At 51.2% G+C, this 14,294-nt stretch overlaps 1 protein-coding gene across 3 annotated transcripts in view; it reads left to right on the forward strand.

Moving 5' to 3' along the window:
* The window catches only part of Pax5 (paired box 5), a 176,598-nt gene that overhangs the window by 29,255 nt on the left and 133,049 nt on the right, over positions 1–14,294 (forward strand). For 2 of the 3 annotated variants that reach the window (XM_032887050.1, XM_032887067.1), the window contains exon 5: positions 1,093–1,221. In XM_032887050.1, the coding sequence (XP_032742941.1) occupies positions 1,093–1,221 (129 nt within the window). Of the gene's footprint in view, positions 1–1,050; positions 1,222–14,294 lie in introns of all 3 variants that reach the window. The other variant, XM_032887058.1, reaches the window with a different exon arrangement.

The raw sequence follows: 14,294 nt of genomic DNA on the forward strand, positions 1-14,294 counted from the left end.
AGACCCCACCTGCCTCCAGCTGGTGGTTCATGGTCTTTGAGAGAGGAGGGAGAACCCTACAAACCACAAATGGAAATCCAGCCACATAGTTAGAGAGGAACCTTATGGGTCTCCTGGACCCTAAGAGTCACTGAGAAACTTGCTTAAAGTCCCCTCTCCTCCTGACCTCTAGGGACTTAGAGACCTGGCCCTGGCCACAATAAGTTACCACCTCTGTTTCCACTTGTAGGAAGGGGAAAATGAGAACCGAGGCTAAGTATGGTGCTGCTTAGCTGGATTACCTTGGACCAATTCACCTTGTGAAGCTAAGCACTCCTCCTGAGGCAAATAGAAATAATCCCTAGAGCCTGAGTTGCCTCAAGGATCAAGTGGGAAGCATGATTCCTACCAGGGAGATACAATATCGTTCTCCAGTATTCGTCAGTGAAGAGCATACTTCTGATTACACTTTACTTAGTGCGTGCTTGTGTGTGCCTGTGTGTGTGTGTGCGCGCGCGCATGCGTGTGAATGTGTATGTCTGTGTGCGCATGCATCTGCATGTGTATGTGTCTGTATCTGTGTCTGTGTGTGCCTGTGTGTGTGTGTGTGTGCACGCATGCGTGTGCATGTGTGTGTCTGTATCTGTGTCTGTGTGTGCATGTGTGTGTGTGTCTGTGTCTGTGTCTGTGTATGTGTGTCTGTGTGTGTGCCTGTGTGTGTGTGTGCATGTGTGTGTCTGTGTGTGTGTATGTGCACATATGTGTGTGCTTGTGTGTGTATCTGTGTGTGTGTGTGTGTGTGTGTGTGTGTGTGTGAATACGTGCATGGATGGACTTTAAGCAGAGATGGACATGACTCCAGAACGCATCCAGGTGTCTTTCCAGAACTGGAGGTGGTACCAGCTGGTGCCTTACCCTGTCCTCTTGTCTCCTGCTCCCGTGGACTGGCTGGGATCTTAGTAAATTCCCTTTTTATTCTGTGCTTGTATTCCCTTTCTGCTGGGTTGGGGTGGGTATCCTTGAGCTGGCGTTCTCCCTTCTGTGCATTTGTACCCAGCCCAGTGTGTCTAGTGAGCACCTTTGTGACAGGCCGGCACCCCTCTCCTTCTACAGTGTCTACAGGCTCCGTGACGCAGGTGTCGTCGGTGAGCACCGACTCTGCAGGCTCCTCGTACTCCATCAGCGGCATCCTGGGCATCACGTCCCCCAGTGCCGACACCAACAAGCGCAAGAGGGATGAAGGTAAGAGACGGCTGCGCCTTCCTGCCAGGGATGGACCAAACAGGGTCTGTGAGGAGCACTCTGGGAAGGCAGAAACAGAAGTGGCAGCACCACATTCTTGGCTGCAGAGGACTGGGGTTCCCAGGGCCCTAGCCTTTCCTCTGAGACAAGGAAGATGGACGGGTGCCTGTGAGGGACTCCTTCCTGGCTGGTCTCCTCCCATCTTTACTCCTTGGGTGAGAGAAGCTATTGTGGCCTGTGCTGTGCAGGCTTTAGGCGGATCCTGAGGACAGACATGGTGCCCCAGGGCTGCTGTGTGGAGAAGGTCTGATCTCAGAACCAGTGTCTCTTTTGTGGGTTTTGGAGACAGGAGAGGGGCTGGGTAGGACAGCTGTCGCTTTGTCCTGCAGTAAGGGACACATGTTGGGAAGAAAGGGCAGAGACTGGAAACACTCCTCTGGAGAAGGTGGAGCAATGATGTTGGAGGGTGGAAGGAGGTAAACAACCATCTCATTTTTGCTCTTGGACTTGAGAGGAAGGAGCCCTGGGGCCTCCTGGGGATTGCAAAGAGACAGCTTTTTCCTGTGCTTCCCGAACAATTGGAGCCACCTCTGTGTGGGGCACATGCTACAGTAATCTGGTCTCCTTCCGCTGGATGAGCCGCTGGCACTGGCTGACAATAGCTAATTGGAGAGGAGAAATGATCTGGAAGTCTGTGTGTGTGTGTGTGTGTGTGTGTGTGTGTGTGTGTGTGTGTGTGTGTGTGTGTAAGGGTATCTTTGCTTCTGTGAGGGTTTCTGTGTGTGTCTGTGTCTGTATGTGTGTGTATTGTATGTAACAATGTCTTTGTGTCTGTGAGGGTGTCTGTGTGAGTGTGTATGTTTGTGCATGTGTGTCTATATGTGAGTGTGTGTGTATGTAAGGGTGTCTTTGTGTCTGTGAGGGTATCTGTGTGTGATTGTGTGTGATTGTGTGTCTGTGTGTGTGTATGTAAGGGTGCCTTTGTGTCTGTGTGTGAGTGGGTGTGTCTCTGTGTGTGTGAGTGTGTGTGTGTGTGTGTGTGTATGTAAGGGTGCCTTTGTGTCTGTGTGTGAGTGGGTGTGTCTCTGTGTGTGTGTGAGTGTTGTGTGTGTGTGTGTGTGTGTGTGTGTGTGTGTGTGTGTGTGTGTGTGTGTGTGTGTATGTATGTAAGGGTGCCTTTGTCTGTGTGTGTGAGTGGGTGTGTTTGTGTGAGTGTGTGTGAGGGTGTGAGTGTGTGTGTTAGCGTGGGTGTGTGTGTGTGTGTGTGTGTGGGTGTGGGGTCTTTGTGTCTGTGTGTGGGGTGTGTCTGTGTGTGTGTGTAGGGGTGCCTTTGTGTCTGTGTGTGAGTGGGTGTGTCTCTGTGTGTGTGTGTGTGTAAGGGTGCCTTTGTGTCTGTGTGTGAGTGGGTGTGTTTCTGTGTGTGTGTGTGTCTGTGCATGAGTGTGTGTGTATGTGTGTCTGTGTGTCTGTGTGAGCTATGGTCTAGGGCTGGAGAGCAGAGTTGCAGAATTTTAATTCAATTATCTGTTTGCTGGCACAACTCTTCCTTAGCATCATGTAAGGGATGTATGTTCTCATGAATACATGCCTAACTACTTAAGATCTGTAACTAGAGAATTTAGCCAGCCCGGTGGTGGATTCGGCCTGGGGTCTGTGTGCCCCAGGCATTGGAGATGGGCCTGTGGCCTCAATGTGCAGTGGTAGGCCAAGTTGGCATGATTCATGGTTCTTAAGAATGTGCCTCGCCTCCTTCCCTGGCTCCCATGCCTCGGAACAGATGTCAGAAGTCTTTAACTCCGTGGGTTACAGGCCAGCTTGCTGTGGGAGGCAGTGGGCCGCCATCTCTGTTGGTTTATGGGGTGGATGGAGTCATCTTTTCTCTCCATGTCACCTGCACTCTAAGCTGATGCACCAAGCTGGTGTTGGGCTGTTTGATCACAGTGAAAGGCTGGCTTATAAGATGCCCCTTCAATTGAAAAACCCAAGCAGAGATTTCTTTTTAGAGGACAAAACCCCTCTAGTTTAATGTGTATTAACAGATTCTGGGGGAGGGCACGGTGCTAGAGAGTTATACCGGTTCACCATCTAGGATCAGAAGTTTGGCCTCTCAGCCAGGCACATGGTGGGTTGGGAGGTGGCTGTGATCTTGGAATCTCTGTTGATCAGCTTCTTTTACTGAGCATGGTGGCTGCTTTGGTAATACTGACGTTAAAAAAATGTATTTACTTATTTATGGGTAAAGGTGCACAAGGGCCACGATGTCCGAGATCAGAGGGCATCTTGCCGTAGCTGGGTCGTAATCCTAGTGCTTAGAAGGCTGAGACAGGAGTATCGTGAGCCCAGAGCCATCCTGGGCTATCCAGTGAGGGCCTGTCTCAAAGACAACAAGAACATTCAAAATGAGATGTGGGACCGGATGCTCTGCAGTCCTCCTAGTACTGGATCTTTTGGGAGAGCCTTGAACCCTAGGAAGACTTGGGGTGAAGTTTCAGTCTGTGGTATGGATGCCACAATAGAAAGAGTCATAGTGTTGGAAGCTTTACAGGGTTGGGAAGAGTGGGGGAGTCTGTGCAGCTGACTGGGGCCCCTCAAAGCTGTCTTGCTTCAACAAGAACAGGGCAGGTCTAACAGAGAAGTAGCTCCTACTTCCGGTAACATCCGGGGAGATGTTGGGGTTGGCACTGCCCAGGGTACCTCATCCTTCCTCGCTCACCTTCTGTATTCACATGAATCCCTACATTGGCCCAAAAGAGCCAGCACCCTCACTTTATCAGGGAAGGTAACCAAGGTGGCAGGGTGCTCTGTGACATTGACAGTCACATTGCTTGTGTAGATGGGGGAGAAAAGGAACTAAGGAACCCCGAGGCCTCATCCTTGGCATTCTGAGATGCCCGTCACTGGCCTGATCTTCCAGAGAGGAGTGGGGTTGAGCCAACCTGCGGCTGGGCAGAGCCCTTGGTGGGTACGAAAAGGAGTGGCAGGCACCAGAGCACAGCTGGAAGGTTGGATGCTGTTGAGGGTGTGGTGAAGTGAAACCTTGAGGTCAGGGATTTGAGCTCAGAGTACGACCCAGTAACCAGGGCAACACAGAGAGAGTGACTGGGCATGGCGGGAGCCAGCTGGGACTAGGCATCTCACTGTGCGTATGGAAGGGTGCTGGTCTCTAGGATGGTAAGCGGGAAGAGTCTCAGCAGGAAAAGGGTGTTCAAGGGTCAGGAGGAAGCCACTGAGCATCACGATACATCTTCATGTGGTCCCCAAGGCTTCCCAGTGGGGTCCCTTGCTCTTCTCCCTGGTGCACCATCATTTCCAGCTTGGAGTTAGGTATTGCCCTGTGGGCATTTCCTGCCTGAACCTCAGGGTCGGGGCGGCAATGATACACACATGCATGCAACCTCATGCAGAGGGCAGACTAGAGGGTCAAGAGTAATAGCTTCGAGCTCCTACAAAGGTACCGCATGTGAGGCGATACTCCCTGGAGTGGGGTGAGCAAGGCAGGAAGGGATCTGTTTTGATCCAAAGGGCCTAGGAGGGTTCTTCTCAGGAGATGCATTAGAGGGCTCAGGAGAGAGAACATATCAGTCAGAGGTAACAGAGTGTGTGTGCCCAGACTGGGACTCCACTGAGCGTATACAGAGAGAGGCCAGCCTCAGGACTCAGACAGGGAGAGAGGTGGCAAGCGTGTTGGGGTGGCTTAACACTGACTGTAGCCCCTAACCTTTTAGTATGAAAATAGAGAATAACTTCAGAAAGTCAAGAAAGACTGTGCTGAATGTTTAGGGTGTTGATGTCGATGTGGGAATAACTGACCCACAGAAGCCACTGGTGTGCTTAACTACTTTCTGGAGACCGAACAGCAACAAGGACAAGAGTGGCCGTGTCCTTCTCTCCTTCTGGCACTGGGTGTTGGGACTGAGCTCAGGGTCAGCTTGGCTGCACAGCAAGACTGTCTCAAAAACCTAGAAGCAGAGCTGGGGGTGGTAACACACCAGAACATCAAGAGTTTAAGGTCAGCCTCAGACAACATGGTAAGCTTGAGGCCGACTTGGGCTAGGGGAGCCTAGTCTCAAAAGATAGATAAAAAGAAACTTAAAAAAAAATTCATTCACCCCCTCCCACCCCCAACTAATCCTGAGTAAAAAGGGAAGAAAGAGATGGAGCTGGAGGTTAAGGAGGTCGCTCGGGCGCTAAAATACTTGACAGATAAACATGAGAACCTGGCTTTGGACCCCTGCACCCTAAAGAGCTGCAAGAAGCGGTGTGAGCCTATGATCCTGCTCTGGGGAGACGAGCTAGAGGACTCGTGGCTCCCACTGGTCAGCCAGCCTAGCCACACAGCTAAGCTCTGGAGTCAGTGAAAGCCCTGCCTCAAAACAAACAAAGAAACAAAGAAACAAAAAGAAACAAACAAAGAAACAAAACAAAACCCCACAATGTGGAGCGCAACAGGGAAAGGTACTCGATGTCAGTCTCTGGTCTCCATATGCTGTGCACGTACCCGCCCTCATGCGTACGCATATGCACATGTGCGAGTGCACACTCGAGTGTACACACACACACACACACACAGAGAGAGAGAGAGAGAGAGAGAGAGAGAGAGAGAGAGAGAGAGAAAAGTGGAATTCATCTTAATGTAATTTCCTGTCTAAACACTATCACTTCATTCAACACATAGTCAAGCTTTAAGATGCGACATGCTGCCTCTTTCTGTCTTTGAACTGAGTTGTTGAAATGTGGGGTGCGGTTTTCATGTACAACACAACTTAGCTTGGATGCCAACCTCTGGAAACACAAGTGGAATGTTGTCAAGCCTCTCGGGACCAGGAAGTTTTGTGAGTAGGAAGGTTATTTTGTGGGGCTTTTTTTTTTTCTTTTGCTACTTATTTTAACGCTATCAATTGTTACTGCCGCTGTTTACATGTGCTGTGTGTCAGGGCTTGTGGATGTCACGGAGTGCACATGGGGTTTAAAGGGCAGCTTTGTGCGGTTGGTTTTACCCTTCCACCTTGATGTGGGTTCTTGGCTGAACTTATGTCATCAAGCTTGGGCCACGGGCACTGTCACCCTCTGCCGTAACCAGCCTGGTTTCTGGTTTTAAAACTTTAAGTGAATCGAAAGAGATGAAATTTGAAGATTTAGGCGAATGTGGCTGGTGGAGTGTGCCTATAATCTCAGCACTTGGGGGAAATGATGCAGGAGGATGGATTGCTGGGAGTCTGAGGGCAGCCTGGGTTGTAGAGTTCAAGGCCAGCCTCAGATACATAGTAAAACTGTTTCAAGGCGAGAAGAAGGCCTATAGTTCTCAGTTGTACTAGCCATATCTTCAGTGCTTACTACTCCTAGTAGGCTAATGGCTACTGTATTGAGCAGCACCCAGCACATAATAGATGCTCAATAAATGCTTACTGGCAGAATGGTTCACTCGGGTTCCTTTAGAGACCTCCTAATTAATGAGGAGAGCAAATGGGGCCCTTGGGCTCTGCATTCACAGGGCCTCTGTATAGCAGGTTGGAGCCCCCACAGAAAGCCCTACTTGAGTAAAGAGTCCCAGATCTAGAACAAACAACTTAGCCCCAAACTTAGATGAACTGTTGTGTCGCTGACGCAGTATCTGTAGCCTCTGAAGGCAGAGCCAGGGTAGCTAAAGAGAACTGTGGGGAGCAGTTGATCTGGTGCTGGACCAGAGATAGGGATCTTTGGGATCTTGGAATGTAGTGAGTTCCCCATCACTGGAGGTATGAGCAGGGTTGGACAAAAGAAGAGCAGAAGAATCAGAGAAGGTATCTGTTCTGGTCACTGTGACTTTTGGAGGCTGTGACAGCTGAGGCAGCTGGTGCTTCTGTGACATAGTTTGAAGTAGCCTTCCTATTCATTTCCCCTTGCCTGAATTTCTGAATCTGCCTTTCATGGAACGGAACTGGATAGAGGCCTCCAGTCCTTGCTCACAGACATGCCTTGGATTCTCAGGGAAGGCCTGGACCATCAGGTTGGAGTTGGACCTTGTAGAGAGGCAGCCCGGTCCCCTAGTCTCACCTGTGACCTTTCTTGGAGAAAGCTGTGGCAGTAGTCCTGGGACCCTGCTGGACCAATAAGGTTCAGTGTCGGAGGTAGGGAGTGTTTCTGAAGGGAGTTGCTGGCAGGCCAGATTTGGGAGGATCAGGCAGGGCTGTGAATAGCAGCCATGGGTGAAAAGAAAGGGCAGCCCCTCTGCTGCTTCCTGGGACTTTGATCTCCAGCGAGGCCTTCTCCTGCCTTCTTCCGTTGGTCTCAAGGGCCCCCATTCAGATCCCCCACCCCGACCTTCCTTCCCCGCCTCTCCTGAGTTTGAAAGGCCTTGAAAATAGGAGGTCAGTGGAGTGAGAATCCTTTCACCAGCTCGGAAAGCGAAAGGATCCAGGACCTGTGTCCATGCTGGGCCAGAGGCTCCTGATGAGGCCGCCAAGGTATGCTGCAAACAGGCCGCTGCTGCCTTTTTAGGGAGGGCACAAAATGAAAGCCAGGACCTTGAGGTGCAGTTGGTTAAAACAATGCCAAGTTCAGTGTGACCCCGTCGTGAGGCTGGGGCAGTTGACTGTGGGCTCCTCTCAGGGCTGTTCCTGTTGCTAGGGAGTTTTTGTATCCCTGGCGGTGCCTCTCCTGTTGGGTTCCCTTGGTTCTGTGTATTTTGTATTGGTTACCCGACGGCACACTTTCTCTTCTTTCTGTTTATTTTTCGCTTTCTCTTTCTTACCAACCCTGACTCCTGTCATTTGGTTAAAGATCCCAGTTCAGCCCTGTCTAGACACCCCCTGGAGGACCATGGTGTGAAGGGTAGGAGGACTGGGCCCCACACTCACTCTAGCTGTAAGCTCTGTTCTCTCTGTCTTTCCCTGGACTTATTTCCTGCACCCCGGACAGAGGATGCAACGGAGTCGGGAACTACTCACTGTCAGATTTTCGAGAAGAAACGGGACTGTCTTGTCAGGAGTTAGCGGCAGCTTTTGCCTATAGATCCTGCCCCGAGGTTTCACAGGCCTACGATCTCTGGGAGCCCTGCCACCCAGAGGTGCTGAGGCTTCAACAGGCTCTGGGGCAGGCAGGGCTGGAATGGTCTGAGGACTTCCTGTAGGGGCTTCCTGTAATAAGATCTTGAGCCAGTAATCTGGTCTCTGAACCTGTGTTTTGTCATTTGGGAAGGACAGGTGGCAAGAGCCTTGTGGATTACCACAAGGTTAAAGGAAGTGGCTCCCTGAAGGGTCTAAGTAGAGGCTTCATAAGTGGCCACAGGGGGCTTGAGGATGTGGGGACAATCTCAGACTTGGGACAGCAGGCTCCGGCCACAGTTCAAGCTGAAACGCATAGGTCTGCCTGCCACCGATTTCCTGTTTATAACAGTCGAGGGTTGGGGTGGGGTGCCTGGTGGGTGGAGGGGGGGATACTGAAGGAGTGGAAGGAGAGGCCGGGGAGCCCATGGACATCTAGGCTGAACAACAGTGCCCCCAGGTGTTGGTTGCAAAACCAGGGGTCACCCCAGGTCCCTTTTCCTTTCTTTCAGGGCTCTTCAGGTCCCTTCAGTTTCTCACTTTACAGGGCGGGGGGGGGGGGGAGGCTGAGCGTGGCCTCAGTTTTCCAGGGAGGGAGGTGCAGGGTGCACACACACCCAGTCACTGTCCTCTGGGGTAGAGGACAAATCAGAGTGCCTGGAGGGCTGGTGTCTTAGGGGTTCTTCAGCTTAGGCCATGGAGAGCAGCTAGGAGGTCATGGCACATGCCTCCCCTCCCCCCAGGTCATCATTTACACAGGAAACTAGACTGGAAGGAGTCCAAGTAGGTCAAATGGTAAACCCCATAAAGCCCAGATCCTCAGAAAACCCTTGGTGTCTGCCCTCTGTGGTTCTCACTGTTAAGAGCCACTGTGACCTTATCCTCTTGTGGCATGAGTCCTCCCCCCTCCCCTTCGGCTGATTGTGGCTCCTCCGTATCCCTCCTCTCACTGCTCAGAGCTTCCAGGCCACTTGTGTTCTCGCCATCATGCAGCAGTACCCTCCCTCTGGCACGGGCTGCCCAAGAAGTTGTCTGGGTAGTTGGCTCCCGCTCTTGTGTGGATGCTGGTCATCTGACTTTCACAAACCCCTAAGCCCATGGATGCTTCCTGGGTCGGCATGAAACCCTGGAAAGTGAGGAACTTTGCCTGTAGGGAGGCATCCATTCTCACAGTAGCTCTTAGGGGTCCGGTAGGTAGTTACTGCCATTTTGTTGTGGCCGTTGGGACTTTTCTGGCCCTGTGAGGGGTGCCCTGTACCATCATCTAGATGGCCTGGCTTCTGAGTTCTCTTGTACGGGCTGGAACCATGACCAAGGTCTTCCCTTGCCGCTCCTCATTGTTCAGAGCTGGGTGGCAGTGGGCTGGCTGGAGGTCATGATTTCATCTGAGAGTGAAGTCAGATCTGAGTCTCGGGGTGCCCTTTGGGTTTCTGGGTGACGGCTCTCAGCTTGCTCTAATTATGCTAGTTTCTAAGCCCCAAGAACCTAATGCTTCTTGAATCTGAGCCCAGACCCTAGAGGAAGGAGTTCTGTCTAGCCGAAGGCTGTGGGTGGCGGGCCCCAGGAGTGGCAGAGGGTGTGCATGCTTGTGTGTGAGTGCATGCACCCTTGTAGTCAGAGGTGTGGGCGCATGCACCCTTTAGTCAGAGGTGTGGGCAGTCTAGCACAGGCCAGAATCCAGAGGGTTGGGGTGAGGCCCAGAAACTGCACTGCAGATGCCCAGAACGGTGGGGCTGAGGTAATTTATGTTATACTCTCTCTCCAGGGCATGAAGCTCTGGCATCACCCAAGGACATTCTGGGGCCACAGAGATGCTAAGGGCTGCATGTCTAGTTTCCAGTCTGGTTGGCCGTTCTTTCCCATCCAGCCTTTGAAGCCATCATCATTTCGGCTGAGACCCAGGCAGCCAACTAACTGCAAGGGGCATCTGGGTGAAGAGCCCAGGTGGTCTCTTCATGGGCCTTTCCCTCAGACCTGGGACCAGTCCCTTGGGTGGGGGGGGCAGGTTTCAGTTCCTCCCCGTTCTGGTCCCTGAGTTTCACTTTGATTCACTCAGAGAGAGCCTGTGTGGGAGCTGGAGCCGCTGACCCTCCCACCTCCCTGTTTACATGAGCGCTTAGCCCAAGCCGCCCGTACTCCCCCAGATTCTAGATCCTGCTCCCTGCATGTGTGTTCAGGGAAGCCTAGGGATATGACAAGCAGCTCTCAAATTTTGGGACCCCTTTAATATTGAACAATTGAGGAATAATTAACTTATTGGGATAATTAAAGTGGGTAAAGTTAAATTCTTTATTGGTTTATTAAAATAACAACATATATTGAGATAAGGGCTGTCTTCCAAACAGAGTCTAGAGGGAGTGGCAGTGCCTTACACCTGTGCCAATTTCTTTAGTGTCTGGTTTGACAGAAGACAGCTAGAGTCACATAGGTGCCTCTGTACTCACTGTCATGTTGCCATATGTGTCCCAGGCTCTGGAAAGCTCTACTGTGTGCTTGAGTGCAGACAAACGAGACTGTGGCATTATGGGAACACAGTTCCAAGCTCACAGATCCCCTGAAGGTCTTGGGAACCCCCTGGCTCTCTGGTCTACACCGGGGAGGTTTCTGCACTCAACTCTCACAAGGCAGGGGGAACACATGTGTGGTTTTAGTTAAAAGAGCGCCCCCCCCACCCCGTGTCTCTTGTCCTTAACTGGGAGGCTGTGTCCGGACACACCAGGCTTTGGCGATCCTCTCACACAGTGGATGTGTAGTTCCTGGCTCTTCCCCCAGGCTTTTGCTTCCACAGAGAGGCATGAACACTGAGCTCTTCCTATGTCCAGCAGCGGGTCTGTAGGCTTTGAGGTCTGACTTCCCTCCAGCTTGCTTCTTTCAGTCCTTCCTCACCTCACAGAGTTCAGTTCTGCCCTGGCTTAGCGGCCCTGTGCTAGGCATATTTTTGGTGGAAGAAAATCCTTCCATGATATTGACTGGGAGCGAAATGTGAGAAAATAAGAGAGTGCCTCTAGTGTTCATCTTGATGTCCGATACTAGGCAAAAAGCAGACCTGAATGTGTTTTGTTCTGATTTTACTGGGGCTTCCAGGTGTTTCTAGAGCACCAGGGGAGAGTGACTCACACGCATGCGTGTGTGCACAATGTGCTTGTGCGTGTGTATCGTTTCACTTTGACTCTCCGGTTTTTACTTTCACTGGAGGACGTATCATTTGCTGGAGAGAAAGGGCATGTCCTGGGGCAGACTGAGGTGTGCCAGGGAAAGAAGATGCATTAAAAGAACTTAGAAAAGAGATGGTGGTGTGAGAGACACTGCTTATAGTGAGATCAACTGAGCTCCCAGCCAACAGGTGGCCCCTTGGGAAAGGATTGAAAGTGAGGAGGGGTTAGAACTTCCCAACACCAACCACCAGGTGGCACCATTGACCCAGGACAGCTTAGTTGCTGTCTAGGGTGCCAGGGCAGTGGGCCATTTGTGAATTGTTATGCTTGTTCCCGGGCTGGAGTGGCATGCCTGGGTAGGCTGGCCATTTATCTGATTCCCACTTCTCTGCCAGAGGGAAGCTGATCATTATTGTTGGGATTAATCCCACCCTTTTCTTACCTTGGGACCCAGATACATTGACACAAACCTTTCTAGGAATTCTTGGGTCTCCCCTGTGCCTTTACTTGATGTGTGATCTTGGGCAAGTCACGTTTCCCTCATGCTAAAACAAACAATTGGATCTTAAGGGTCCCACGTTCGGTGGTGTGTTGCAGGTGACACTGGTGCCGGAGTTCCTTTCTGGCACTTTCTGTTAGCCGTGTGACCATGGGCAGGTCACTTCTCACAGAAGCCATTTCCGCAAAAATTTTCCTGGTATTAAATAAAATGCCTGATTGGAAAATGCTTTGGTGTGTGTTTGTGTGCGTGTGTGTGTATCCCTGACCATCTGTCTGTCTGTCCATCCGTCTGTCCCTGGGACTGTTAGCTGCCCTCTCCCCTTAGGTTTGTATCTCTGCTTGTGAACACAGGAAGGGCTTTTGGTTTTTGTCTTTTTTTAAGACACTATGTCTCTGTCTTAAGAATTTCTTCAACTTCCTTGTTTCTCTCCACCTCCACTGCTACTGCCCTGGCCCAAACAGTTCCTTCTTTCCTTTTGGACTATTGCTACTGTCTCTCCTCTGCTCTCCTCTGCCTCTTGATTTCTCCAAAGGGTCGCACAGCGTGCCTAGTGTTCCCTCTGCAATACTGTTCTGATCTGTGGCTCATGGCAGGGTTGGAACACTTCACATCTACACAGCACCCTCAGAAGCCCTCGGGACTTTTTAAAGCTGGCTGCCCTGTGAAGCTCTGAGCCCACCACTGTCTTTTCACGCCCAGTTTTGTCAACTGGAGGCTTCTTCAGCAGTTCCTCAGCACCACCTGCCCTTTTATTGCTGACGTCATAGCCAGACGACATGGGGTCTACCGCAGACCCCACCCACCACCACCACCATGACTTTGGGAGTCACATGTAAGAGACTCAGTTTCCCCATAGGGAAACAAAGGTGGCAGTCATGCCTGCCAGTCATGCCTGCAGCTGAGCACAGGGATGGACTGAAGCGTGTGAGGAGCTGAGGAAACTCCTGAGGCCTTTCATTGTGGTGTTGTGTCCCTTTCCCTGCTCCACCACAGTCCAAGAGGACATTCCAAGAACTCAGGGTCCAGCTTCACTGTGACTTCTGCAAATTAGGATCCCCTGCCCGTCTGTCCCTTCTATCCTTGTTAATAAGAATGAAACACATGTCGCTTGTCTGTCCCCCTCAATCCCCAAAGACTGTGAGCTCCACGCAGGCAAGGTAGCATATTGGCAGCAGTCACCATGTCCCCTGAGTGCCCAGCTCAGGGCCTGGTTCGTGGTAGTATATATGTCCTGTATGCCCGAGAAGGCATGGGTTTGGCTGGCTAGTAAAGGCAGGCTGTGGAGTGGAACCCAGAGAGCCTTGCCCATTAGACTCCTCACTCCTGCCCAACCCAAAGCCTCCGGCATGGCTGCCAAGCTCCACAGAAGGGAGATATGAAGGCCATTCTGCAGGGTAAGGAGCACCCTCTGTCCTAAGGCACATGTACACACATGTGTGCCTAAGATTCTCCTCTTGCCTGATGCCTGATCATGTGCCCCTAGTGTGAGTGGGTTGAGGTCCTGACCAGGAACTTCAAGAAGGAGCCATACAATCACTAGCACTGACAAGTTTTGATTGACATGCACTTAAATGACGAAAGCAGTTAATAGAACCAGTTTACCAAGCTGGCACTCCCATCACCCTCTGTTTTTACAGAGTCAGAGAGTTCGAAGAAGTTGTCCAAGGTCACACAGCTCAGCTTGGACTTTGGCAGTCTAACATCGGGGCTGGCTCCAGGGTACCCTTACCTGCCACTCTGGTCTGCTTCTCAGTGTCACAGTAAGAGAGGGCAGTGTCCCCATGGCATATCTTTAGCTCTCTCTGGCATGGGCCTTCAAGGCCACTTTTGCACCTTCAGTCCTGCTCTGAGGCTGGACTCAGATGGACACAGCTCAGGCACATTTCTCCCCTGAGGTCTCCATTCCTGAACGTCTCCAGCAACTCCATGCTCTGCACACTTTTCTGCCACACTTGAGTTAGTAGCTTCAGCCCTGGCTGGTCATTTACAAGGGTGACATCATGGATGGATGGGGTCCCTGCCCAGCCTTTAAGCCACTGGCTGTGTGTGCTTTCACAGCTGAAGGTCTTCCTTGATCCCTGGTTTCTTTATCTTCTAAAAGGGGGCTTTTCAAGTCTTTCTTGGTAACTAAAAAACGTTACCTATAATATTTGATTTGGACTGGCCAGAGGAAATTATTTGTGTTATTTTTCTAATACCAGAGCAGAGATGTTTTACTTTGAATCTAAGAGTCCTCAACAAAACCCTGAGGAGGCATTTCTATATCTCCTGCTCTTTTACCCACATCTCAGTGTCATTTTTCCCTCAAGGTCTCAGTATATAGCCGTGCTAGCCTCCTTCTAACAGTGATCCTCCAGCCTCAAGAGCTAGGACTGCAGGCATAAGCAGCCATGC

The sequence above is a fragment of the Rattus rattus genome, chromosome 1, assembly GCF_011064425.1.
Source record: "Rattus rattus isolate New Zealand chromosome 1, Rrattus_CSIRO_v1, whole genome shotgun sequence".
Classification (NCBI taxonomy): Eukaryota; Metazoa; Chordata; class Mammalia; order Rodentia; family Muridae; genus Rattus; species Rattus rattus.